The 26,343-nt window shown below is 38.0% G+C and overlaps 1 protein-coding gene across 4 annotated transcripts in view; it reads right to left on the reverse strand.

The window, feature by feature from the left end:
- Positions 1-2,707: 2,707 nt before the first annotated feature.
- WDR37 (WD repeat domain 37) overlaps positions 2,708-26,343 on the reverse strand; it is a 45,632-nt gene continuing 21,996 nt past the window's right edge. For all 4 annotated transcript variants that reach the window (XM_027648496.1, XM_027648495.1, XM_027648497.1 and 1 more), the window contains 7 exons: positions 25,147-25,191; positions 22,836-22,912; positions 21,025-21,262; positions 20,369-20,510; positions 8,241-8,375; positions 7,454-7,568; positions 2,708-5,943 (listed from right to left, as the gene is read on the reverse strand). In XM_027648496.1, coding sequence (XP_027504297.1) covers positions 5,812-5,943; positions 7,454-7,568; positions 8,241-8,375; positions 20,369-20,510; positions 21,025-21,262; positions 22,836-22,912; positions 25,147-25,191 — 884 coding nt within the window. In that variant the 3' untranslated portion in view covers positions 2,708-5,811. The remainder of the gene's footprint in view (positions 5,944-7,453; positions 7,569-8,240; positions 8,376-20,368; positions 20,511-21,024; positions 21,263-22,835; positions 22,913-25,146; positions 25,192-26,343) is intronic.

Below are 26,343 nucleotides of genomic sequence, written 5' to 3' on the forward strand. Positions count from 1 at the left end.
TGGGATTACTCACCTTCCTATATGCTCAGCAATTACAGCCTCAGAGGACACACACTGTCCCATACAATATTCAGGTTTGGTTTTGAGTCTGTACAAAGCTGATCCCAGTGACACAGCAAAGATTTAGATAAGGTTTAAAAAAACTAACAAGAAAATTGAGATCAGATTTCTGCCTTTATCCAAATAAGCACATTAAGGGAAAAAATTGAATAAAAGTATTAAATGCTAAACTCACATAAGTTTAGAACATTCATTTGATGAAGTTAGACAGTTATTCATTCTCCTTTCCATAAAAATGCCACCTCTGTGTAAGACTGATCCTGTTTGTATTTAAGGTGTATACTTTGACCAAAAGTCGTTGGGGCCAATTGGAGTCAAAGTTTGATTACTAAAGCCAATTTTTTTTTCCCATTGGATTTGTGAAGGAGGATGTCAAATTTTGACATCTCAGCAAGGTGAAAATTTGAAGGAAAGGCCAGTTTGGCCTTTCCCAGAACTAAGACCCTACTGAAAACACAGCAGTACCTCCGTGATATAATCTATACATTTGGATTCCTCTATTTTGGCTCAGCTAGAGAGATTCCCTAATCAATTCAGACTGCTCAAGCTTAAAATACAGAACCTTTCTGTAATTGAAGGGGGCCTATATGAAAGATGGAGACAAAATTTTTAGCAGGGCCTGTTATAATAGGACAAGGGGTAATGACTTTAAATTAAAAGAGAGTCAATTTAGACTACATATAAGGAAGAAGTTTTTTAAAAACCTCACTTGTGTGGATGATGAAACACTGGCACAGGTTGCCCTGAGAGGTGGTGGATGTCCTGACCCTGGAAATATTCAAGGTCAGGTTGGACGGGGCTGTGAGCAACCTGGTCTAGTTGAAGATGTCCCTGCTCGTTGCAGGGGGTTGGCCTAGATGACATTTAAAGGTCCTTTCCAACCCAAACCATTCTTTGAGTCTTACTAGCCAAATACAAATGAGAGAGGGGAACCACACAAAATCAATGCTAAACTCAAGCAAATACCCAGTGTGTCAAGTTTTGGTGGAAGCAGGTGGAGCTGTGCATTTTCAACAGCTGGAGATGAAGCTTCAAGTAGAGTCAAGCAGCACGATTAACACCCAGTGCTGCCATTCCACTGTGCAGCAGTCGCCAGCCAGACGGAAAACAAATTTCAGTTTTCAAAACAGTTCAAGTCGGAACTTTTGTTTTTCCTACTTGTAACTCCCTTCTGTTGTACACGCCATCACCAACACTTTGCACCACTTCCATTTTTCAGCAGTAAATCTGAATGCTTGAATTCTAATTTTACATGGCACGCTGAACCACCTTTCAGAAACTCCCCAAAATTGTACAAGGCGTCCAAGCTGCTAATTCAGGCACTTGGGTTCAATGCTGCAAACGCTCGCCAGCCTCACCTCTGCACCTCTGAGAAACAGCCCCTCCTGATACTCCTCAATATTCTCACTCTGAGGACTCTGACAAGCAGCAAATCTACAGAATCCCACACCGCTCCAGTATGACACCTTTCCCAGTCACTGGTAGGTTTTGACCAGGATTTACAGTCTAAATTAAACAGGATTTACTCCACAAGCTCCTGCAGATTAGTTATGTTCTGAAAACTCTGACCTGTGGGAATTAGAAAAGGTAACATTACTTAAAAATAAAATATCACAAGGCTGAATAATTTTTCAGTGACATACTCAGGTCTCAAAAGAGCATTAAATATAATTTCTAGACCGGCCTAAAGAGCAAACCATGGTGCATGACAGAGTGGTTCTCCTGCAGCTCATCTGTGAGTTTAAACACAGATATCCTGAAACAACTTAGTGCTATTTACTCACTGGTTTTAAAAAAAAAAAAAAAAAAAAGTTTGAGCCAGTTGACAGTAAGTCCTGACTTGATTGGAATCCCTCAGTTAAAATCATCTAAAGCCCAGGGACTGGCATTCTATCTCAATCCAGCCCTTTTGTCACCTGTGCCACCTTGTAACTCTGTTCTTTTATTTTCCCAGCATCCCTGATTAATTCCAAATGTGGCAATGAGGGATCCTAGAGCACATCAAAGGAAAATATGGCACACTTAAAGCAACGTCCTGCCCTCAGATACTGACCAGGCAGCACCGCTTTGGCTTCTGAAACCCAAGGGCATGGCCTTCAATAACACCAAGTTTTTGGGTTTTATTTCAACACTACAAAGTTTTGTTCAGAATATGGGTGCAACCATCATTTATTTTAACCTACAGAAAAAATGATGGTGGGGTTTCCCCCCCAGAGCAGTTTTGCAACACTTTTGCTGTATTCTAAACATATAAAAAAAACCCCATATTAAAAACCTGCTTTAGATTCCGTTTAAAAATGTCAATTTGTACAGCACTGTGAAAAGTCACACAGACAGTTTTGCATAACAAAATGCAATTACAATTTCTTTCCATACAGAACTGGAGAAGACAGTACAAATGCAGGCCTGAGCACCTTTTCACTCTAGATACCTTACTGGCAGCATGATCATTAGCACTACAGAGCTCCTGCTGTAGTAAACAGCCTTGTCCCTCTCTTCCAGAGGAGCTGTGCTCATCAATGCCTCAGAAACAACCTTTTTGAGTGGAAAAGAGTGGAATGTGGATAGGAAGATCCTTTGACTACTAACAAAGTGAAATACTGACACCAACTTTAATGCAACACAGAAGAACAGCAACTTGCAAAAAAAAAATTGTTGAATGTTTTAATGCATTTTGAATTGTAATGAAGAAAAACATTTTACATCTAAAAACAAATTAGCAGAATAATAAAAAGTGGTTCCACATAACTTATAAATTCTTTTCCCCAAAAGGTAGTTTTCACAAATTTAGGCAACAAATAAGATGTCTCATTCCAGATCTTTCTGACTTTATATTATACACAAACTTTGTGAAAACTGATGTGCATTGCTTGAGAGAAAGACACAGAAGCTTGGTTTTGCCCAGTGATGAGTTTTCTGTGAAATTCTGCACAATACTGAAACTGTAACTGCAACTCTTCTCCATTTTATGAAATGCTAGACATTGTTCAGTGCTGAAAAACACTTTTTAGAACATTAAAAGCCATGAAATGCTTTCCACATATTAAGCCAACGTTGTATTATTCACCACGGCTCACATGTTTGCTTCAAGGGGAATGGCAGTTCTGCTTACCCTTCAGTACAGCATATAAAATTAAGCTACGTGATAGTTAAGTGTTCAGCTGATTTAAGTATTAGCCTGCTCATAAGAACGTGGCTCTAGCACCTTGTTTGCTTGATTTTTTCAAAATGAAACAATGTAATAACCCATTCCTGGTACCAGAGGACGGTCCCTCTGGTGATATAAAAAGTTTGCAGCAATGATGATAAAACTGCATAGAGTCCAGTGGTCCTGTATTACATATGTATTAGAGAAGCTTAAAGAGACACTTTAGTTTAGCAGGACCAAAACCAGTGAGCCTCTCCCCCACCTCAGGTAATAAAGGACAGCCATTGCTCAAGATACTACATGCAGGCCATGCTGGAGAAACTGATTTAACTGGCCAGACATTTTTCTCTCTATTTTTAAACATCATAAACCTTTGTAAAATTCTTCCTGTCACCAACTAAAAGAAAATGAGTCTTGTCTTCTTAAGGAATAAAACCTGTAACTCAACATTAAACAGCTTTACCCCAGAGTTAAAAACCCAGGAAACAAAAAAAGTGAAAATAAACTTTGACACCATCATTTAACTTTTATCAGCAGAAGACTTAAAACTCTGCAGCTGCTTTGTGCAACCTCACTGGTTTTGGTATTTAAGATTACTTCAGCACAGCTGTGTATGTATCTTGTATCTCAAAAGAAAAAAAAAAAGAAAAAAAAACACAAAAAAACCCCCAAACAAACAAACAAACAAACAAAAAAAACAACAACCCAAACCCTACAAAAGAAAAAAACAAGGGATCAAACTACTGTGATGACCTGTACTATAAAGATACTACATATATATCCTCCATTAAATATTTTGAGCTTCCTTAATGCTACACTCCAAAACTATGTCTAGGACCCCTGTTTTCCTAAAATTCCTCACTGATGCATTCATCATCCAATCCCATTGCACTCCCATGCCATATATATGTTAGTTAACAGAACCAGCTAACACATCTGTCTTCATGTCATTATAAACAGTGCTTAGAGGACATGAGCACAGCTGCAGTTTCACAAAATCATAATGATGAGATAAAACGCTCCTAATACTTCTGCCAACACACCATAAACCCCATAATTCCCACTGTAAGAGTGTACCCCTTGGCTTACCCTCACCCTTCATATTGTACTGTGATATGTCAGACAGTTATAGGGGCAGCATCTCCCTTTAGCCAAAAAGAGGTGTCTGTCTGAAGCAGCCTTTCTGTTCTTTTGAAGACATCAGCTGCCACTTGCATTTACTTACATCAGCAGCAGCTGCAGTGTAACACCCCACTGCCAGTGCAAAAAACAGCCAAGCACAGTGAGAGCAAAACCAGAGTAAGATCATTTGGGAGAAAGAAGGGAGACCTGTGTTAATTATCCCCTTCTGGAACAGGACAGGGACTGCAGCAGCCCTTGTCCTGGCTGATAACAGAAAGGTAACAGATGATGTTTACTGACTGTATTGCTCCACTAGCTTTATGTGTTAATTACCTTAAGGATCACATGTAGTATGATTGTCTTTCCTCTCCTGTCAGAGATAGTACTTCAGGCAGAGACCAAAAGTGCTTTTTTCTAGGCTACAGAGAGATTCGACACATCTTGACCAACATTCATTTTTGAGGTAGTACTCATTTGCTTTGTATTGCTGGCTCAAAATAAAAATATGGGAAGTGAACACAATTAAAAATATGCTCACTGTAGGTACATAAACTAAAACACCACCCCCAAAAAAAACCTATTTCCTTTCTGGGCAGATCACCAAAAAGAAGTAATCCTTCTTACAAAGGTCAGCTCACATTCACTGGTAAAGTCAAACTTTCATAAACGGTTTATAACAATAGCTATAAACTAAAGTGCTTCAGAATTTGTTTGACCAGATTTCAGTGATTAGAATTATAATATTCTGGATTTTTGCTAGTATGAAATGCAATGAGGTTTTAGAATCACTTTATATAAGAAGGGCAGAACAAATATTTTTCTTTTTTCAAAAGAAAAAGTACAAAAAGCATTACAAATAAACCTGGCAGTCTATATTCACTACAAGTTGCTTGCATTTTCCTTCTCAAATCTACTATTTCTCCAGTAACTGGAATAAAAATGGAGCTGAAGTTGCACTATAACGCAGCACTAAAAAAAGTATTCCAAATCAGATGCAAACAGGAAAATGTTTACAATCATACAACTAGTGAAACTCACACTTCATTTCAAAGTTTTAGCCCTGCAGATTCTTTTAAACACAAGGCAGATATGTAGAGTCATGGAAAAACATAACAGACTGCTATACACTGTCTACAGTAATTACATAAGTTTCACATTTATGTCACAAATGTAATGCCCTACTGTGTAACTACTGAATGCTAAATAACTTATGAACATTTATGTGCTCTATGCAACAGTGAACATATTGACCAGTGGATGCCAAAATATAAAAGTTCATACACAAGACAAACTAATCATTAAAAAAATCACATCTTCTGTACAACTCATGCAAACTGTGCACAATGTGGTAACAAGAACAACATTTGCTCAAGCCTCCCCTTATGGAAGAGCTTTTACAGCGGGAGCAGACCAGTGTTCAGAGCAGTCTGCCCAAGTGTAGAAGTCCATGGTGACACAAACGCAGAAACTCCTTCAGGATTTCATTTCTCCTGTAGCAAAGCAGGGATGTTGATGTTCCACCCGATAGCCTGACGATCAAACCCACACGTGAAGAGGTTACATATGGGATGGTCCTCACACCAGGCAGAGCAGCACACCATCCTCCTGTGCCCCTGTGACAGCCGGGAGACAGCAGCGTTACAGACACGGCACTGGGAAACCTCTGTGTCAGCAAGGCAAACTTGCCAGTGCTCATCCTAGTTTTTACAAACAGTTATTGAGGATCCTAAAAGTCACTGTTACCTTCATCTGCAAGGTAAGTCTTTACAGTTATGAGATCCAGCACTGGATCAGTAAGGACAGAGGCACAGAAACAGGTGCATCTAAACCTTTGAGATTTCCAAGGTGTGTTTGCTATCTTTTATTTGCGACAGCAAATTGAATTTTGATTTCGGAATTTTTATTTATAAAAGCAATCTTAAAATATGGAACTACTTGCTGGCAAATACGTTGTTACAAGCCTGCAAGAATAAGTGTCCATCATGTTCATAATTCAGAAGGGATAATACTAGAGCAGGAGGAATATCACACTGACAAGTTCAAGTCCAATAGTAACAAAAGTGTCCAAAATAGGATTCTGACCAACATTTAAGTTAAAAAATTAAATAAATAGATAGATAGATAGATAGACAGACAGATGAATAGATAAACTGTCCATGGTTTCAGTAGCATCAGTCTGAATGGAACTACTAAGGAAAAAAAAAAAAAGACATGCACATACACACAAAAAAAACCCTCAAGACTACAATGAACTAAAAAAAAAACCCAAATTAGAAAAATCCTAAAATAGACTAAATAAGTCTTAAAACTCCTTCCTAAATTCTGTCAAGAACTGCTGAATCAATCCAAAAAACACCTACTAAAGTGGCATAATCAATTAATTTCACTTAGTCTAATTTGCTCTATTAGTGATGCTTGCCATGCTAAATAGCACCACAAATGCACAAAGCTTGATGGGTGCAGCAAGGCTTTTTTATTATGTGGTACTAAATATCAAGAATGTACACGCATAAGCGTGGAAGAAAAAAAAATTAAAATTTATCACCGAATCGTAAAAGGTGAGCTCACAAAACTGACCCCCACTTTTTCCTTCTGTTCCTGCATCATGGAATCATAGAATGGTTTGGGTTGGAAGGGACCTTACAGATCATCTAGTTCCAACCCATCTACCATGGGCAGGGACACTTTCCACCAGACGAGCTTGCTCAAAGCCTCATCCAACCTGGCATATATATCAAATTAAACTCTGCGTAATTAAAAAAACCCAAAACACAAACACAAGAAAACCACCATTAAATCTCATAGTGAGCCACTTTCCTGACACAATTCACATCAAGGCATTAAAACTCCTCTGAAAGTCTCTTAGACACTTCTTCCGTTTCACTTTAGTAAGGAGAAAAAATTATGAAAGGCAGTCGAAACATTATTTGCAATTCCAGTAAAAAAGTTCAAAATGTTTCATATTTGCATGTTGGTTCTTTTCCGTAACCAAGGGCAGCACGTTTATTTAGACAAGTGTTGTTCATCATTCGTTCAGCTTTTAAGCTGGAGAGCCCAAATCCTGCTTTTAACCTTGTGTGAAATAAGAGCAGACGTACTTGAGGGCTATAAACACCCAGTTACCTGTCTGTTACTGCGAGGGAGCCGAGCTAATCGCACTCCTGACATGTCGAACAATCTGACCTGTCGGTTGTCATGTGGGAGGGCGATGATTCTTTGGCCAACACATACGTTAATCCTGCACAGAAGAGACAAAAGTAGGTTACGCGCGAAACAACGAGCCTGGCAAATAGAACCTGACAGCACAAATTTAAGCTCACGGGAACGGACGCAGCTGAATTTTTCCTGATAAGAATTCACAAATGGAAAGAGGAAAAAGTATTGAACCTTTAAGGTATTTTCTATTGTGCCAGATCCTCAAACAGCCTTAACATTTGCATCCCATATAAAAAAATCTCAGAAAAACAATGCTATGTATTTACTGAAAATTAATGCTGACTACACAAGCATTCTATAAAACCATTTCAGACCCTTCTCAAATTCTTACAAATCTCAACTCCAATTTTAGGGACTAAAATTAAATTTATATTCAGTGAATTAATAGAAAAGACTATTTCAGTTGGAAGGTACCTGCAGCAATCATCTATTCCAACTGCCTGATCAATTTAGGCCTGACCAAATTTAAAGCATGTTATTAAGGATATTGCCCAAATGCCTCTTCAAGACTGGTAGGCTTGGGGCATCGACTATCTCTCTAGGAAGTCTGTTCCAGGACTTGACCACCCTCTTAGTAAAAAAATGTCCAGTCTAAACCTCTGTGTCTCAGCTCTGGACCACTCCCACAGGTGAAAGAAATTATGAATTAATTAAGAAGACATGAATGAAGAAAAACAGTAAGAGATCTGCTTACCTGTTGACTGCAGAATCTGTACGGATTGTTGCAATAGGAGATCTCATGTTTTTCAAATCCCAGACTTTTACTGTACGGTCATCACTACCAGAAACAACATTGTCTCCCACAGTGAAAACTGCAGATGTCACAGTGCTAAACAATCAGAAGTAAAGAGAAAGACATTAAACTCTAAAGTTCTTTATTAAACTAAAATCTGATTTAGAAATTGTAATTTCTCTTCCTGTGTTTCCTTTAACATACGTCTTTTTTATTTTATTTTTTTAAAAATAATCTGACTGGCCCAATTGCTAAGAGAAGCAGCCCAACACTAGAGGCTCACTCTGGAGGCATCTTTCATATTCCACTGATCCTGATATGAGCTAAACATGTCCAGTCTTGAAACCTTAATTCACTTCTGAAGTTCTGCACTAATGTCCAGTAGTTATCAGACAACACAAACTGAATGTGTAGCATAGAGTACAATTCTTCCTCTTAAGTGCCTTGAGACTAGTAGTCAAGTTCTTTTCTTTCCATCCAAAGACTTCTGTAGAACTACTCCAGGAATTTGTCACTCCCTGCACAGACACTGAGGAGGTCCCCAATACCTACCTGAGGTGTAGCTAAAGCTATTTTGTACACACACATAAACATGCTGTAATCCACACACAGAGCCTGCCAATAGCTACAGCAATCTAGCAATTCCTAATTGTGATTTCTATTCCTGTTTTACAAGCAGGTAAGTCTGAGAGTCAGATGAAAAAATGGCAAAAAGTAGTAAGAAGGACGATCATACAGCTCTTTCAAATTTTACCCATTATGTCTATAAATGCACAAGGGGAGTCACAGAAAGACTTATGAGAATATTTGTAGCAACTGAAAGTGCAAAATACTACTTCCAGAAGAGATTTTATAATTAATTTTATTTTAGAATTTTATTATCTTTGTATTTTATACTTTCAGAAGACAGTATACTGCTGGGCTCAAATGAACAGTTTTCATGATTAGTCTATGGTGGGTTTTTTTAATCTTTTACCTTTGCTTTATATTAACCAAGTAAAAGCTTTTGTACTACTATTTTCATTGCAATTGTGTGAATTCCCAATCCATAACCAGTTATTTTCTGCCCACATAATGTACTAACAAAGCATTTCTGTCTCTCCCTACAATCATTAGGGAAGGCTTCTCAACTCTGTTTCTACAGATTTGATTTAATGACCTATCTTGTAACTTGGGTCACACACGTCAATTCTTAGAATTTAGTAATTTTAATTTAAGTTGTCAGTTGTTACTGTCACTTTTGTTGTTCTGCAGAAATTTGAATTCATGTCCTATCCAAGCTGCTGATTGAGATTAGCACAAGCCAGGTCACAATGGACCAGTTTATGCAAGCCTCTTAATTTAAATTGACACCAAATTAAGTTTTAATTAGGACGAAGGCCCACTTTATTCATGATACCAAGTTTCCTAATGCATTATTAGAGTGCAGCTAAGCTACCAGGGAGATGATTACAATAAGAACCAAGAGGTCTTTGACTAATCTTCTGTACTTTATGAACCAAAAGTCAAGAAGTTAAAACATACATGAAGGCTACAACTACTAAATCTCTTTCATAAGGCACCTTTGCACTTGGGAAGAAAACTCATTCATGTAGTTCGAGCTGCTGCACAACACAGTTGGCATTTCTTAGCACCAACCTTGTCTTCTACCAGCCCAATCTCCTTTAAATTTACCAACATCTATCTTCTCACTATTTCTTTACCCAAGCTGCAAAATATCTCAGAAAAATATTTCAAGCTTTCCCTTTATACTGCTGCAACACATTTGAAACACTGTTCTTAAGGTTAAAATTCTCTACTCAAGCTCCATAATTTGCACACACATTGGGAGACTTCCTTGTACACAACAGCATAAGGAATTCAAGTCATACAAAATTCTCCAGGTGAGTGCTGCCAACAAACAAATTTGATCTGTTTTCCCATCATACATTTTATTTCAATTACAGCTGGAATACATTGTGAAACTGTCTTAAAATAACCCTCCGATTTTGGGTGCTTTCTTTTTCAAAACTTTAAACAGCTTTCCAGCTTCTTTGATCTCATAGTGGTTCTCCTTTATCACTTATCACTTTCAAACATGGTTTCTTTGACTACATAAAGTTCTCTAATCCTTAGATTTATAATTTTTAAAATGAAAACACTCAGAACCATTGCCAGGAGAACAGAATGTCAGCTCAACCCTTCCTGCTCCTGTAAAATGAAGACTCCCAAAAGATAACAAAATCCTTTTCTGTACTGTTTTCAGCTTAACCATTCAGATATTACTGCATACACAAAGAAAAAGTTTGCAAAATAAAAATGCAATTAAGTTCTGCTGTAGCTCTCTGGCAACAGGGAAAGTGATAGAAAGACAAAAGGAAGGCTGCTGGTCTGTTTTCACTGACAACTTTAAAGGTGTTTAGTGGTCTTAGCCCTCTGCCCACCCTCAGTTTGTCCCTGTAAGGCACTGCAGGCTGGGATGTGCACTATTTGCAAGCACATGTGACTATGGAAACAGCCTTTTACATACGGAGCTTTGCACTTTTTACTGAACCCACTGTTTATGATCAGGGATTTTGGTCCCAGTTCCAAAGCAAACAGTGTATGGATATCTGCATAACACTTCCCAGACACTGTGCTTTTAACAAAATCAAACAAGACTCTTCTAGGAAAACCTGTAGATACACTTGATTCAATTCTCAAATATATCTCATTTTCAAAATAAGATTGCAAGATTTGAAGTTTTATGTAACTTAACAACAAGTCTAGAAAGGCAAAAGCAGTATCATTCTCACAAACCTGACAACTCTGGGGAGGGTTATCAGCACTTCATTGTCATCTGAGTAAAGACCAAGTGGTTTTTTGGCTAGTTTGTTTTGTTGGGGTTTTTTAATAAAATGGAACATATTGAGTTGATATTTAAAAAACCATATACATGTAAATTCAAAAACATGCACTACTGACTTAAAAAACACGAGCAAGTGCTGAGCTCATAGATCTTACACAGTACAGACCATGTTTTGTGTCCTCTGCTATTCCAGACTGGGGTATCTATTAATGTGAGATAGATGCATCTCATCAATTTTTTTCTTATTTTTGTCTTTGTTTGTTTTAATTAAAACAAAATAGCAACAAGAAGAAAAGCCACTTTCTATTTATAAACTAAAACAGGACTTCAGCCCAGCCAAAGGGGGATGTTGAGAAGAAAGGGAAGCAAAGTCTGTGTGGGAAGAAAGAAGTTAACAGAGCTGCCAATACACAGATAACCTTTCAAAAGTATTGCCTCTCTAACCTCATTCATATCACAAAAATTAAAAGCCTTCTCCCTATATTTTCATGTGGGTACATTTAATTTCTGTTTGTATTAGTCTTCAGATAAAACTCTGGTTAACATCCCCTTGGCTAAATTAATAAAAAGTGTCAACAAAAGATCATCAGACCCCATGTTAATTGAATGCTAGAAGACATTAGGTTTTTAATAACTCAAAAAGATGACAGGTATTGTAGGACATTAAAAAAAAAAACAGGCAAAGAGGAAGCAGTCTTATGACACTTCAAACTGTGGGTCCCACAGGGAGTTTGGTGTGCTACAACCATTCTCCAAAAAAGCCTCAGCCTCCGCCAAACCCCAGCAAAACTCATTTATCTTGTCATAGGGAGCAGCCGAGCGTGTACTTCCAGCTGACAGCGTGGCACTTCCTCACCACACACCGCTGCCTGGCCTCGCACATCCTGCTCCCTCCGTGGGTCTCAATCACCAGAAATACCGCGGTGCTCGCACTCCTCATTAGGCCGAACAGCTGTCTCCCCAGTCACACTGAGACACAGAACTGTTTTGCATAACAATCTGCTGAAATTTCACACATAGGGGAAGGGGGAAAAGAAACAAACATTGGAAATGCTGGACCATGAAATGCTGATGCAGAACCCTCGCTGGCAATGCACCAAAAAAAGAAGTTAACACTGCTCTTTCCGTTTTGATTTGCAACCTGAACTGGGATTTGCCACTGAATGCCGGGAGATAACATGGTTTTTGCACCCTTGGAAAGGCATCTACATACACACGTTAATCTGTGTGTGGGATGAAAATGGATAAAACCAGAGTTTTCAGATAAATTTATTCAAGGCACATCAAATTGTAGGTAAAATTTGAGCGCTCAAATATGCCTCTCTTGTTTCAAGCAGGAAAATTCAGAAACAAAACCTAAAGGAATCTCTATTTGGGATGAAATTTCCTGCACCAAGGGAACAAAGTGTATCCCCACCCTGAGCCATCTGCAGCCTGGGGGGAAGCCAGGTGTTTAAAACCTCCAGATATGGACAACAGGCTGCCCATCTCACAAGGAGATGACAGTGAACAAAGGAGTCCCAGGTAAGGAGAACACCAGTACCTCCACATTTGAGTGCATTCAGGTTTCGGAAGTGCTAAAAGCACTTGATTCCAGAAGGAGCTACACATAATTGCCAAAGTCTGCCTATGGATTTATATCCAAATACCAGCAAAGCCTTTTTCTCCAACTTGAGAAACAGTAAGAATGAACCATGAAGGAACAACAGAATCACAGAATCAATCAGGTTGGAAAAGTCCTCTGAGATCAGAGACCAACCTCTGAACAAACACCACCATATCAACTTGACCATGGCACTGAGTGCCATGTCCAGTCTTTCCTTGCACACCTCCAGGGATGGTAACTCCACAACCTCCCATTGGAATGGACAGCCCATTCCAATATCTAATCATCCTTTCTGTGAAGAATTTCTTCCTAATGTCCAACCTAAACTTCCCCTGGTACAGCTTAAGACTATGCCTTCTTGTCCTGTTGCTGGTTGCCTGGGAGAAGAGGCCGAGCTTCACCTGGCTACAACCTCCTTTGAGGTAGCTGTAGGGAGTAATAAGGTCCCCCCTGAGCATCCTGTTCTCCAGGAATTAACACAGAAGGGAAAGGAAGGGAATTCAGAGATGACTGTTAGCACTCAAGAGTCATTTTTTTTAGCATTTAAATCAACAATGTGTATTCCAGAGACATGTGTTTCATGACATTTAGAGAAAATTGCCAGTCTCCCTTTCTCGCTATCTTAAAAATAATAAAATGATACAGCAATAAAAACAGTAACTAGCTTGTATGAGGATTACTCAATGGCAAGTTAGTAAATTAGTTAAGGTGCAAATATTTTTAAATCAATTCCATTACATTTGTGATGGGATAAAAAAAGGTCCATTTATCCCTGCACTACTGCTGCACAGATAGAATACAAAGAAAGGACCCTCTTACAATCCTCTGTAGGTCAGCTGAAAAAAAAAAATCATAGCACTTTTTACTGCATGCATTCAAGAATGGAATTAAGATTCTTTCCATCTATTGTAGTGAAGCTTAAAGCACTCAAAAGCAATTGGATACAGATTTATCATCTACATCTTTTTTAAAGCAACTGACAAAACTCTAGTGGCTTACACTGAGTGTAATCAAACTTTGCATGTTACACACCCCACACCCCAAAATAAAACACTTCTTTTTTCTTTTAGCTATAGGGCTTTTAAGCACTTTGTCTTATAGTTTAAGGAGTAGATTATTCAATTTCTTATATTTCTCTATTAATTAGGAAGCCATTTCTGCCTTGAGAAGTTCGCCAATGACACCAGAGAAGGTTCAAGAACATAAAGAATTGCTTTTTGTGGCACTTTGGCAACTCCAACATTGGGTTGGGGGAAGGTTAGAAGAGATAATGGGGTATTTCAAGCTGTGCAAGAGAGCAAAGAGAGGTAAGTAGGATGGGTTGAAGGCATGTAAAACATGCTGGCTCTAGTCTGTTCTGACAGACTGACAAAGAAGTGAACAGCATGGGAAGTGAGACAAATTCAAAGCTGGATGCCTGGGCTATCAGCTATTAAGGCTGCTAACAAGGCTAAGAAAACTATTGAATCCTTAGTATGCTCAGTTACATGAATGTAATAACTGTAAACCAAAAAGGTTTTGAAACATGTTCAGAAGCATTAAAAGCATTAAAAAAAAAAAATAACCCAGACCATAAATCCAGACCATAATCTTCACTTAAAGAATATTCAACATGGAAATGTGGGATCAGAACAGTGTGTGAAACATGACTTTGGAGCCTTTTTCAATGAAATGCAAGAAGAAAAAAACCCACGGCAGACAGAATAAGGTAGAAATATTAACAGCAATATCAGAACCATCTAGTTAATCAGTGAGGCTTGGGGAGAAAACTGAATGTTTCATCACAAAAATTTTGCACTTCTTACAGAAGCTGGATTGAGATATCTGCACATGGTGAACGCCTAAGGCACTCTTTGATGAGAAACAACAGAAAAATGGTAGACAAAGCATCACTGATCACGTTAATAGCTGAAGCAAAAACAGGACTATCTTGAAAAGAACAGATGCTTTAAACTGGTCAAACTCCACTGATAGCATCCAACTTGTTACGTTTTGTTTGGCACAAAATTTTGACTAAAAGCACAAGCACAGCTTTTAGTCAAAGGTGCAAAGCTTGCATTTTTAGAACTACATCTACATACACTTTAACTTCACCAAGAAAATGTGGCTGAATTAAAAATACCTAACAGTGACCTTGCAATATTGGGCATATCTATAACAAGACTACTTTCCAACAGGGATGTCTAATGACATCACTGCCTGCAGAAAAGACCCTTCCCATGATTTGCTCTTTCAAGAACAATATATTCAAGACAGACACATATAAGGTATGAGAATTAAACCTTGCAGAATCGAGAATCCGGGAAAGCCAGCTGACCTTGGAAAGCTGAGTGTCCACGAAACTAAAGCAATTATTAGTCTCTTGAAATGGAATGCCATTTTGACATTAACTCTCAATTCACTAAATGCCAAAATTCAGCCCTGCATCCTAATCAGCAGCTGCTTAATCATTTTTACATTTTTTAATTGAGATTTTCCAGCAAGTGTAGGAGTTTGAAAATTAAAAGTTGAAACAAGACATATTTGCAGCTCTCTAATTTCAAAGTTCTCTGGATGAAGCACAACTCACCATCCAGCTGCATATTCAGAGACGTTCAAGCAGCAAATGAACAGAAACTTTCCCTTCTGGTCTCCTACAGCCACACAACCAGAGTGAAAGGAGAAGGAATATGCCTTAGTCCAAAAGAGCTATAAGCCAGCTTGCTCAGCTCTTTGGAAGAAATAGCGTAAGATTTTTTTAAGCAATTTTTCCCTGAGTTTTCTAGAAAATAACACAAAGATACAGATTCCACAACTAACACACATTCACTCTTGATGCACTGGTTCAATCTAGCCACAAAGATCAGTAAGTTTGAAGGGCAGTAAACAAACTTTGTAATTTTTTTCAGGCTAGGTCAAAAGTACCCAGTCAAATTTTTATTTCTTTTTAAGCCAAAAATGCATTTAATTGCCCAGACAAGGTGGTGCATTGCTATACACTGAACAATCAAGAAGCATTAACAAAGGATATTCACTTTAGGATAGCAACCCAAAGCTGCTTCTTAAGACATCATTTTATTCTTTGAAGGATGGTATTTGCAAGTCCAGACTTGGAAGCCCTGCAAATTTTTATTCAAGCATTTCAAGAGAGATGTCCCCAACCACTGTGAACCTTTGATGGTCACTAAGCAAAACAAAACCCTTTATTATTTACCAAGTAATTCATCAGCTGCATATAAGCATCAGTATACTACAAATATACAGCAAAAGGACTGTTCAGTTTAAAAGTTGTATATAAATCCACTAGCTAATAAGCATTCTGTTGCCAGTTTATTTCCAGTGTTACTGAATTGACAGAGCAAGTAAATAAAATCTGTAAAGTACTTGACTAGACCTGTACAGATTAAGGGGTTTTTTTTAAGCTACAAATAGTAAAGATTTCCAACATGAACATTTTAGAAGGTTCCACACATCAAGCGCATGCAGAGTACTTAAAGGGACAAAAAAATCCTCATCAAACACATATGCAAGAGCATGTCAACACTGGTCATTCAACTAGGTCACTGTGCTGGGAAAAAAAAAGGCCTTCACAGCCCCAACAAGACACAGCTATGCAGGCATTGGCAAACAAAAACAAAAATGAAGCTGGAACGAAAATTGCCAGGTAGATGCCAGAACCATTTTGCTCTTCAGAACAAAACCTTAGTTCAGTTTGAAGAGTTCTAATCAATAACCACTAAATTCAAAAATTTCTCAGTAGGAGAACAGCTGGTGCTGGGGTTGTTTAGTCTGAAGAAGAGGGGGCTCAGGGGAGACATCACTCACTACAACTCCCTGAAAGGAGGTTGTAGCCAGGTGGGGGTTGGTCTCTTCTCCCAGGCAGCATCAGTAAGACAAGAGGGCATGGTCTTAAGCTGTGCCAGGGGAGGTTTAAGTTGGATATTAGGAAGAAATTCTTTACAGAGAGGGTAATCAGGCATTGGAATGGGCTGTCCAGGGAAGTGGTGTATTCTCTGTCCCTGGAGGTTTTTAAGATGAGACTGGATGTGGCACTTAGTGCCATGGTCTGGTAACCACAGCAGTAGTGGACCAAGAGTTGGACTTGATGATCTCAGAGGTCTTTTCCAACCTGGCTGATTCTATGATTCTCTGATTAGCAAACATGTATTTCAAAGTAGAATGTGCTGGAAAAAATGTACTGGAATTTGAGTCCCCAGTATAACTCTTGGAGGCTTTAACTCAGGACATCAATTTAATTAGCATGCAACAAGTTAGTGTGTGGATTATAACACAGATGTAACCTTTTCCCAGGGCTCTATTAAACTCCTCGTTGAGGGATGTGACTAGTAATACAAATTGCTATTGCTGCACACACAAAAACAGACAAAAACAGACAATAACAAAGATTTATATTTACACAAACATCACTCTTATTGCCATACCATTTCATTATTTTTTTAATCAGTAGAGAATAACATGAGATGAACATGGCAAATGTAAAACAAAATGTGACAAGGTATTTTTATAACTATGTGAGCAAGGCACAGGCAAGGAAGTCATGTACTGAACTGAAACAGTCCTATATATGAAAAATGTGAACAGATCTGGAAACTTCCATAGGAAGATGTAACTTCGAAAAAGACCTTAATATACTTCAAAGACTCAGCTGAATGTAGGCTTGAAGTGCAAATGTACTGTCAATGTATTATACTGGTCTATAAATGTCAAAATATATGCAAAAACACACTTTAAGGCAAAATAGGTAACTTGTATATAAGAACTGGTAATATGTACAAAAGAAAATAAAGGAAACAAAGCTCTTCAAGATAAAAATCAGAAGACAGAAAGTGAAGCTAGACAAACTCGGACTAGGGAGGCGAAAAAGTTTAACAGGGAAGGTAATTAAACACTGTAATAAGCAACGTACAGAATTTACCAAGAAATAAGCTGGAATCTTTGTCACTGAAATAACTTCACATACAGTTGGCAATTCTCCCAAAATTGCCTCCTAATTCCAAACAGTTATCAACGCAAGAAGCTCAAGACAGATGTGTCAATCACAATGATTCCTTTTGGCCTTACTGGAAGAGAATTTATTTTCTTAAATAAATCACAGTAGTAGGCAATAAGGAACATTCTGCTTCTAATAAAGAAGCTATATGCTCAGGACACCAAAATAGTAGGTGATTCCTTAGTCCACTTAAGATACAAATAATCACTTATAGATAAAAAACATACACTGCCATTGATAGAACATTATAGTACATGACAAAGCACAACAACTCTTTTCATTTTCTGATGTCAATTTACTTTATAAAATCATACTCTGCATGTAACATGATTCCTTTTTCTCTAAACAGATCAGCATCACTTATAATTTTAAGACGATAATGAGCCATTTTGAATAAATCTTCACTTTAACACATTAAGGTAAATAAAAGGAAGTTGGAATTTCACCCTTCCCCAAATTCTTCAGCCCGCGGACCCTCACACAGTGTAACAGTGCTGACACCTGCCGGCCACGGCGCGCTGTGCAGCCGCAGTGAGAAGGAATTTCGGATGGAATAAGATTTTGTGTTGTAGTATACAAAAAACACGGTATGTTGGCCTCACGATTGAGATGTTTGGCATCTAATTATATTGGTTTAACGTATTAAGAGTTGATCTGGTGAAATACACAGGGAAAAAAGAGCTGCTCTATGAGCAAATCGTCAGGTGCTGCTCAGCCAGAGGCTGTTAAAACTGATGGTTGAGGACTTTAAATCATCAGTGTTAATGACTGTAACATCCAATTTACAGAACTGATGCCAAGGGCCTATCGAAATATTAAAAGCTTGGCAAATTGTTCAAAGAGACACTCAGGAAAGCCAAAAAAAAAAAGTCTTGTGTGTATGCATTTTCTAGTCAATAGATAAAACAGTTTCTTCTGTGCTGCTTAACGTGAGGAGATTGTTATAGCATTGATTAGAGAGTAATTTGAAAATATTCTCCCACAAGGCAGTACAGTTAATGTCCAAAAATAAAATCCCTCAAAGCATGTCTCAACTGCCAAATACCACCCCCCATCTCTGCTCTGCCTGCACTCCTCAGTGAAACACTCACCTCCCTAACAGAATCACCTACTCAAGAGAACAGAGACATCAGCAGCCTTAGCCACTGAATGGTAAAGTCAGTTTTGAGACCCTTAAATTTAGGGTGTATTTAGTGGAAAAGCCTATGTCAATACTAATAACTCATACATTCAAAGAACAAAATGGAGACAGGTGATGCAACAAACACAAATATGAAGATGATTAAAAGCTGGAATAAGAGTGACTGAAGAGGTCTATTCCATTCATAAAAAATAAACACCCTGCTAGCTTGTAGGTCTCAGCAATGGAGGCCAAAACACCAGCTAACAGCTTTTACAGTCTGCACCATCAGCCCAGATCAACATCATTTGGCCTCAGCAAACATACGGAAAAAACATGAATGTCAATCTTGATCCTTTCTCTGAAAAAATGTCCTGGAATGAAGAAGTTAATTAGCTCAGAAAAAAATGCAAGCACCAATTGGATACAAAACCTTCCAAGTTTTACAAGTCATTCTAGAAAAAGTGACAGAAGAGTACAAAAGTCATGGCATGAAACAATTTTGTGCAGGCCACAAAATCAAGGTTATTATTCTATAAGGAGACGATGTCTACTTACATGGGATGATTGTGATGCACCAAATAATTTATCAAGATGAGGAGTCTGGGGCAGGGAGGGTTAAAGAGGTTTTACTTTATATATAGGTTAGCCAATAGCTGAGGAAATGAAGAAGTGGATACCGAAACTCAGTCATAATGCAAATTACACATTTGAATTAACAAAAACCAAAAATGTGAATAAATATTTGTGTGTTTTGTTTTGAGCTAGGATTAACAATCATCTTTTATTCTGAAGAAAGGAGGTGAAATTTTTTCTGATACAGTCAAGCTTAAAAGTTCTGAAGTCTTAAAAAAAGATTTGCTTCCTTGGGTAAAGTATTTCCAAGTTACTCCTGTATTTTCCATGTATCAAAGCTGAGATAAACAAAAAGTTAAGTCAACACTGTAACAGATTCTCAGGACTACATTTGTCCCTCTTCAACAGTAGTCAATATAATAACATTAAGCCTAAACTGGTAACTAAAAATGTTGCATCAAAATCACTGTTTTGACAGAACACAGCAATCAGTGCCCTTACTTTAATTTCCCATTTTATGTAAAAATTAGAAGCTTTAAAGGGTAAAAATTAATCCTGCTTTTTGGTCCACTGGTTCCAAAAAAGTAACCTGTATTTCACACTGAGTATCATGGCCAGCAGAGGCAATCTGCTTGATCCACTGCATCACAGCAATAACCCCAAACTACAGGCATAACCAATGCCAAAAACAAGCTCATACCTTAAATCACCTTTAATTATTAACAACTTTTATGGAGACTTAACCACAAAAGCAATATCACACCAAGAGCCCTGGCTGCTATTTGGGAAATTAAGTACTGCTGTGTAACATCTGAAGGAGGACAGTTAGAGGTTTCTGTGAGAATCAGTCTCGCAGAACAGGAATGAACTTAAATACCTCAAAAAAAGCACTGGAACAGTTTCTTTCAGATTAGCAACTACATTTATACTTTTGGAACTTGCAAAAACCTGTGCAGGAGCTGTCACTTACTCTGTGTGGCCCTGAAAGACATTCACGGAATGGATAGAAGGATCTCTGAAATCCCACAGACGGAAGGTTGTATCGCGTGATGATGTCACCACAAGGCGCTGGGTGGGATGGGTACAACAATGCGTGAGCTCCTGGTCGTGCCCTACAACCACAGATGAGAACGTGTAAGGCAATGAAAATAAGACTTTTCATTTCCACACACACTTGGAACGAAATGCTGATGACTTTTTTTCTTTTTTTCCCCAAACTGAGAAGAATACTGATCATTCTGACTACCGGTGTAAAAGTTTGGGACTCTATTCAAAGGAAAAAACACACTACTCATTTCACACCAAGTAGTGCAGTTTATTGCTGCTTTATACGCCCTGAACACAGCAAAAGCATTTTGCAAGACCTAGAATTTGGGTACATTCAGTTTAAAAACACCTACTCTCATTGGTTAAATCGCAAGCTTAAAGAGAAGACAAATCCATGCTCGGGATTTACAAGGTGGTAACGTGAGAAACTACTACAGCAATGAGCAGCAGCTTCAGTCTTGTACACATTTGTGTTGTGGTCCAGAGAAACAAATTACTTTCCCAATGTTTTCGTATCTACAAATAATCCCACGTATAAAAACAAACTACCCATTTAATTTTTTGTGAGTGAACAAATACCTGTAAGAGAATGGACAAGTTCAGAAGTCTCTACATCATACAGATTTGCTGTCCTATCCCACGATGCTGTCACAGCCTGCTTCCCCCCAACCAGCCAGTCAGCTGCTATGACCACTCCTTGGTGGCTTTTCAGGGAAGTTAATGGCACTCTGACAGTGGGACAATCACTGGAACCATCCCCATCTCCATCAGGTTCATCTTTATCTGAGAACTCAACTTCGTCTTCTCCAGTCACTTGCTATAAAATACAAGAGAAAAAAAGATTTACTACAGAAGGGAAGGAATGTCTCAAAGTTACATTTTGCAGCGTAAATGCTTCCCAATCCCCTCAATGAGAATGTGTGTAACTTAATTCTGCAGCACCTGGCCTACTCAGGTACTCACTGTCACAAAATTAGTTGAAGGAATATAAGCAGTGAGTTAATTGCAGTTTTAATAACTCCGTTAACAATTTCATGAGGAGCAGCTGAGGGAAATAGGTTGTTCAGGCTGCAGGAAAGGAGGTTTAAGGGAGACCTTATTGCTCTCTACAGCCACCTGAAAGGAGGTTGGAGCAAGGTGGGAGTCAGCCTCTTCTCCCAAGTAACAAGCAACAGAACAAAAGGAAATGCACCAAGGGGAGGTTTAGATTGGCTGTTGGGAAAATTTCTTCACCAAAAGGTTGTCAAGCACAGGACAAGGTAGCTCAGGGAAGCTGGAGTGGAGTAACCATCCCTGAAGGTGTTTAAAAGACGTGTAGATGTGTCATTTAAGGACATGGTTTAGTGGTGGACTTGGCAATGCCAGATCAACAGCTAGACTTGATGATCTCAGGAGGGTTTTATTTCCCAATCTAAATGAATCTACAATTCTACTTCATTTTAAAATCTCCTCTGAACTCTTTAGCTCTGAGTATCTGTCCCCTTTACTATCTGGTAAGGTTTCTTCATATTCCCTTACTGTATTACCGTAGAATTTCATTGCAGTATATTTACCAAGGGACTTTTTTGCTTTCAATTTTTAAGGATAGGAAGCATCTAACAGGACACTGACTACTTTAATTTTCAGGAAGACAGTCATTTACAGACATATTTTCATCCATTAAAATCAAATCATTACATCAATATTTGTTGGTCAATACATAGTCATCATGCAGTGCTGATGTAAACTGGATGCAAAATAAATTCTTTTGTCAACCATGAAACATCAGTCTCTGAACCTCTTTTTCACTTACACAAGACAAAACCATTTTTCTTTTATGTTACATGGATGTGAAAAAGATAACATTTGTACTGTTCTTTCAAAATGGGAAATGCCAAATCAAATAAACTGAATCAAATATTTTCCATTCAGAAATTTGTCTCATATGATACAGCCATCTCTTTGCCCCTGTTTAGCTTACTGAGAAGCTCATGCTATAACCTGTGTTTGTCTTCAATACAGCTAATACAGGTGCCTCAGTAAGTAAAGCTACAAGAATTTAACTACTTTAAAAAGAACTTCATTATTTATATTTTGAATTATTACCCAAAAAAATTACTCATCTTCATTTACTTACACATTTACTACCTTGAAAATAAAGTCAATTAATGCACTTGCAGCTGCCAATTCTATTCTGCACCACACACCTTTGAAAACGTGAAGCAAGTCTATTTTCAAAGAAAGGCTGAAATATAGCTGTTAAATTAAAACCTTAAAATCCCACCTTTGGCAATCCTCAAATCATGTAATTTTTTAATTATATGTAAATTTAACATTCAGTCTTATCACAAAAGCTGTATCTGATGAAACTGCTGTGCAATTAGCTTAGTTGCAGTAAGTTGATTGCTTACATTGCAGTCTGCAGTTGGCTGAGGTGTAGGCAACTGTACTATGTATCTCCAGATGTGAGCTGTCTGGTCTCCAGATGCTGCACAGGGGGAAGAGAGGTAAAAAAGAGAGAGAGAATAAATAAGAGCATTTCCATGGGCAATAAAAACAACCTTTAAAGTTACATTTGGCAATACTATCTGAGTTCCATCTTTTTTTAACAGATACCATTGTAAACTTTATGGTAAGCAAGTCTCAACATCAACAGTTACTCTCCTGGCTTCAATACTGATTAAGAACATAATTCATTTTGCAAAATATAAATAGGTACCAAATTAATCACTCCTACAGTGAAACACCCACTTGAATACCACACATCAGAAGACGAGTATCTGCGTTATTCCAATATGTAATATTTGAAGAAGGTATTTAATACATCACAGGTGCCATTCTTCTTTTGCCATTTCTCAAAATATTGGGGTTCTTCATTCAATTATTTCTTCCATTAGATGTTTTTAGCAGGGTTTTAATGAGAAACCTAAAGAGCAAGTGTGAAGCTATTCTGCTTCTGCCTTGAAAAGCTCAGCTTAACTAACACCAGATCACAGCTCAGGTTTTGAAAAAGACTTACCCATTTACTAAGGAGAAACTCAAGATTTTCCTTATTATGGACAGAACAAACAAGTTCTAATACCTGGGAGTACAGTGCTGAGTGTTCTAGATTGAGAAAAACAGTTTGTAATGAGCACGCAAAGCTCAGGCAAGTGCAATGTACATGAAAGCACTAAGAAAAATAACTCATCTAGAAGGCTAGAAGAAAGGTCAACCTTACATTATGTCTGATGTCACTATTCTGGATTAGGGGGAAAGTTTATTTTAATCAGTTATAAAATCAATTGTCACTGAAGAACAAGACACCTGAAAACTTGCAACTGAAATGCTTTGCAGAACCATCTCTCAAAAAATAATGGAAGAACAAAAAATCTATCTACAGGCAACTTTTGTTTGTTTAGTTTGGTTTTCACAAGTCAGTTTACATAGCAACATTGCTTATGGTACTGAAACAAGGGCTAAGGTTAGCAAATGAAAACAGGAAAATCCAAATAAACTTAAATCATTAGCCTAGCTAAAAGGTCGGATGCTCCCTACCTTCCTTTTAAGTGATCAGTGCAGATGCAGAAAGCAGAAGTGTTTTCATTTCTAATCCCAGTAATAATTATCCTCATTTTACAATGACTTACCTAGTAGCAGCAAATTCAATCCAGACCTTTCATTTCAAAGCTAGTGGCCTAATTGTTGAACTATATGAACCACAGTATTAGGCACACCAGAGAGTTTTCAAACCTGAAGCTGCACTGATGGTACACTCAGGCCTGAAAACACCTTTACACTAACAATCATGTTTTCACACTGCTTTTTCTGCACACTCAGTAGCACAATATTCTTTTCCTTTACTTCTGGGAATATCATGTATGGATACAGATAGATGGAAGAGATTATTTCAGTTGGAAGAGACATAAAACCATCAACCAGTCCAACTCCCTGACCACTTCAGACCTGACCAAAAGTTAAAGAATGTTGTTAAGGGCATTGTCCAACTGACAGCCTCTCTAGAAAACCTGTTTCAGTGCTTGGCCACCCTCTTGGTAAAGAAATCCTTCCTAATGTCCAGTCTAACCCTCCCCAGCACAGCCTTGAACCATTCCTGTGCATCCCATCACTGGATCCCAGGGAGAAGAGGTCAGCGTCTCCATTTCCAATTCCCCTCCTCGGGGAGCTGTAGAGAGCAACGAGGTTGCTGCTCAGGCTCCTTTTCTCCAAAAGAGACAAACCCAAAGTCCTTAGCTGTTCCTCACAGGACATGCCTTCCAGCCCTTTCACCAGCTTTGCTGGTCTCCTCTGGATGTATTCAAGGACCTTCACATCCTTCTTACATTGTGGGGCCCAGAACTGCACACAGTTCTCCAGGAGAGGCCGCACCAACACTGAATACAGCAGGACAAGCACCTCTTTTGTCCACCTGCTTGTGCTGTGTTTGATGCATCCCAGGATGAGGTTTGCCCTCTGGGCTGCCCAGGCACACTGCAGGCACAACAAGCCTGCTGTCAAGCACCTCCAGAGCCCTTTCTGCAGGGCTGCTCTCCAGCCACTCCTGTCCCAATTTATATGTGTGCTCAACATTACTCTGTCATAGGTGCAGAATCCAGCATTTGAACTTGTTAAATTTCATCCCATTAACCATTGCCCAATGCTCCCACCTACACAGATGCTGGCAAATCACACTTATTTTCTACAATAATTAAAATAATCAGCAAATGAAAAAATTTTACATACCTGTAAGAGCCACTTGCTCAGTGGGATGAAACTTTATGGAGTTTACTGTGTGAAACAAAGTAAATTTTTAAGTTAGCATACAAAAAGAATTCTTTCACAATGTTTTGTTTTAAAAGCATTGAAAAATCAAGTCGCCTTCAGTCTTGAGTAATTTTTATAGCAATAATTTAGGTGAGATAAAGGTGTAGCATCAAAGAGAGCAGCTATAGTTGATTATATAACAATATATATTTTCTAGAAAATGATTTCCTGAATCTAGTACAAATGGTTCATGTTAGAGAGGATAAAGAAACCACATTCAAATAATCATAAGTGAGCTGACAGCAGATAATGCTCTGGACTTCCATAAAGAGAATTCAAGTATTCATAATTATTTCTAACTTAATGAAAACTGATTATATATGACTGATTATATATGATTGTTACTTAGGATTGCAAGATAAATGCCTGAAAACCTGACGCAAATAATACAAATCAGATTTCAGTCTTGCAACCATATGTAATCAAAATATGATGGACTTAAAATAGTCCTGCAAGAATTCTATCAACCTACAAAGCTCTTCATTTTTATTTCAGTGCATAAGATTCAATTCAAGAAAGAACTCTGAAATTATTTCCATCCATCATACAAGTAAAATAGATGCTTATGTTGTTGGGAGAGTGTGGTGTAAAAAGTCTGAGAAGACACTTCTTAAACTGAACGAATCAACGGTGCATCAACTGCTGGCACCTTTGCATCATTTCAAATCAACTCTCAAACAAGAAAAGTTTTATTAAATGAAAAATATATTATTTCTAATGTAATTTTTATATGTATGTAATTACATAAAATCTACATACAGCATAATTTATAATTTTTTTGTTTCAACACAATTTAAATAGAGGTTAGAACTTACTATTTTCATGGTTATCCAAATAGCAATTTTAAAAGAAAACTATCAGTATGACAGTGCAAGTGATTGAAGTTTTTAAACATGACTTCATAGAAGCTGAAAATCCATGCAGCAAGCAACCTGAGATATCTGAACAAATTAAAGTGTTGCCAGTTGTTTATCTGCATCTATCTTTGTGCTGTAGGAACTAGAAGTCATATAGAAGGAAGAAAAAGTAGAACACATGGCTGAAGCAACTGACCACTCGCTGGAGAACTTAATTCTATTTGTATCCTTGCCACAAGGGTCATGTAATGTGCTATTT

Source organism: Corapipo altera, unplaced genomic scaffold, assembly GCF_003945725.1.
Source record: "Corapipo altera isolate COAL_440 unplaced genomic scaffold, ASM394572v1 47, whole genome shotgun sequence".
Taxonomy (NCBI): Eukaryota; Metazoa; Chordata; class Aves; order Passeriformes; family Pipridae; genus Corapipo; species Corapipo altera.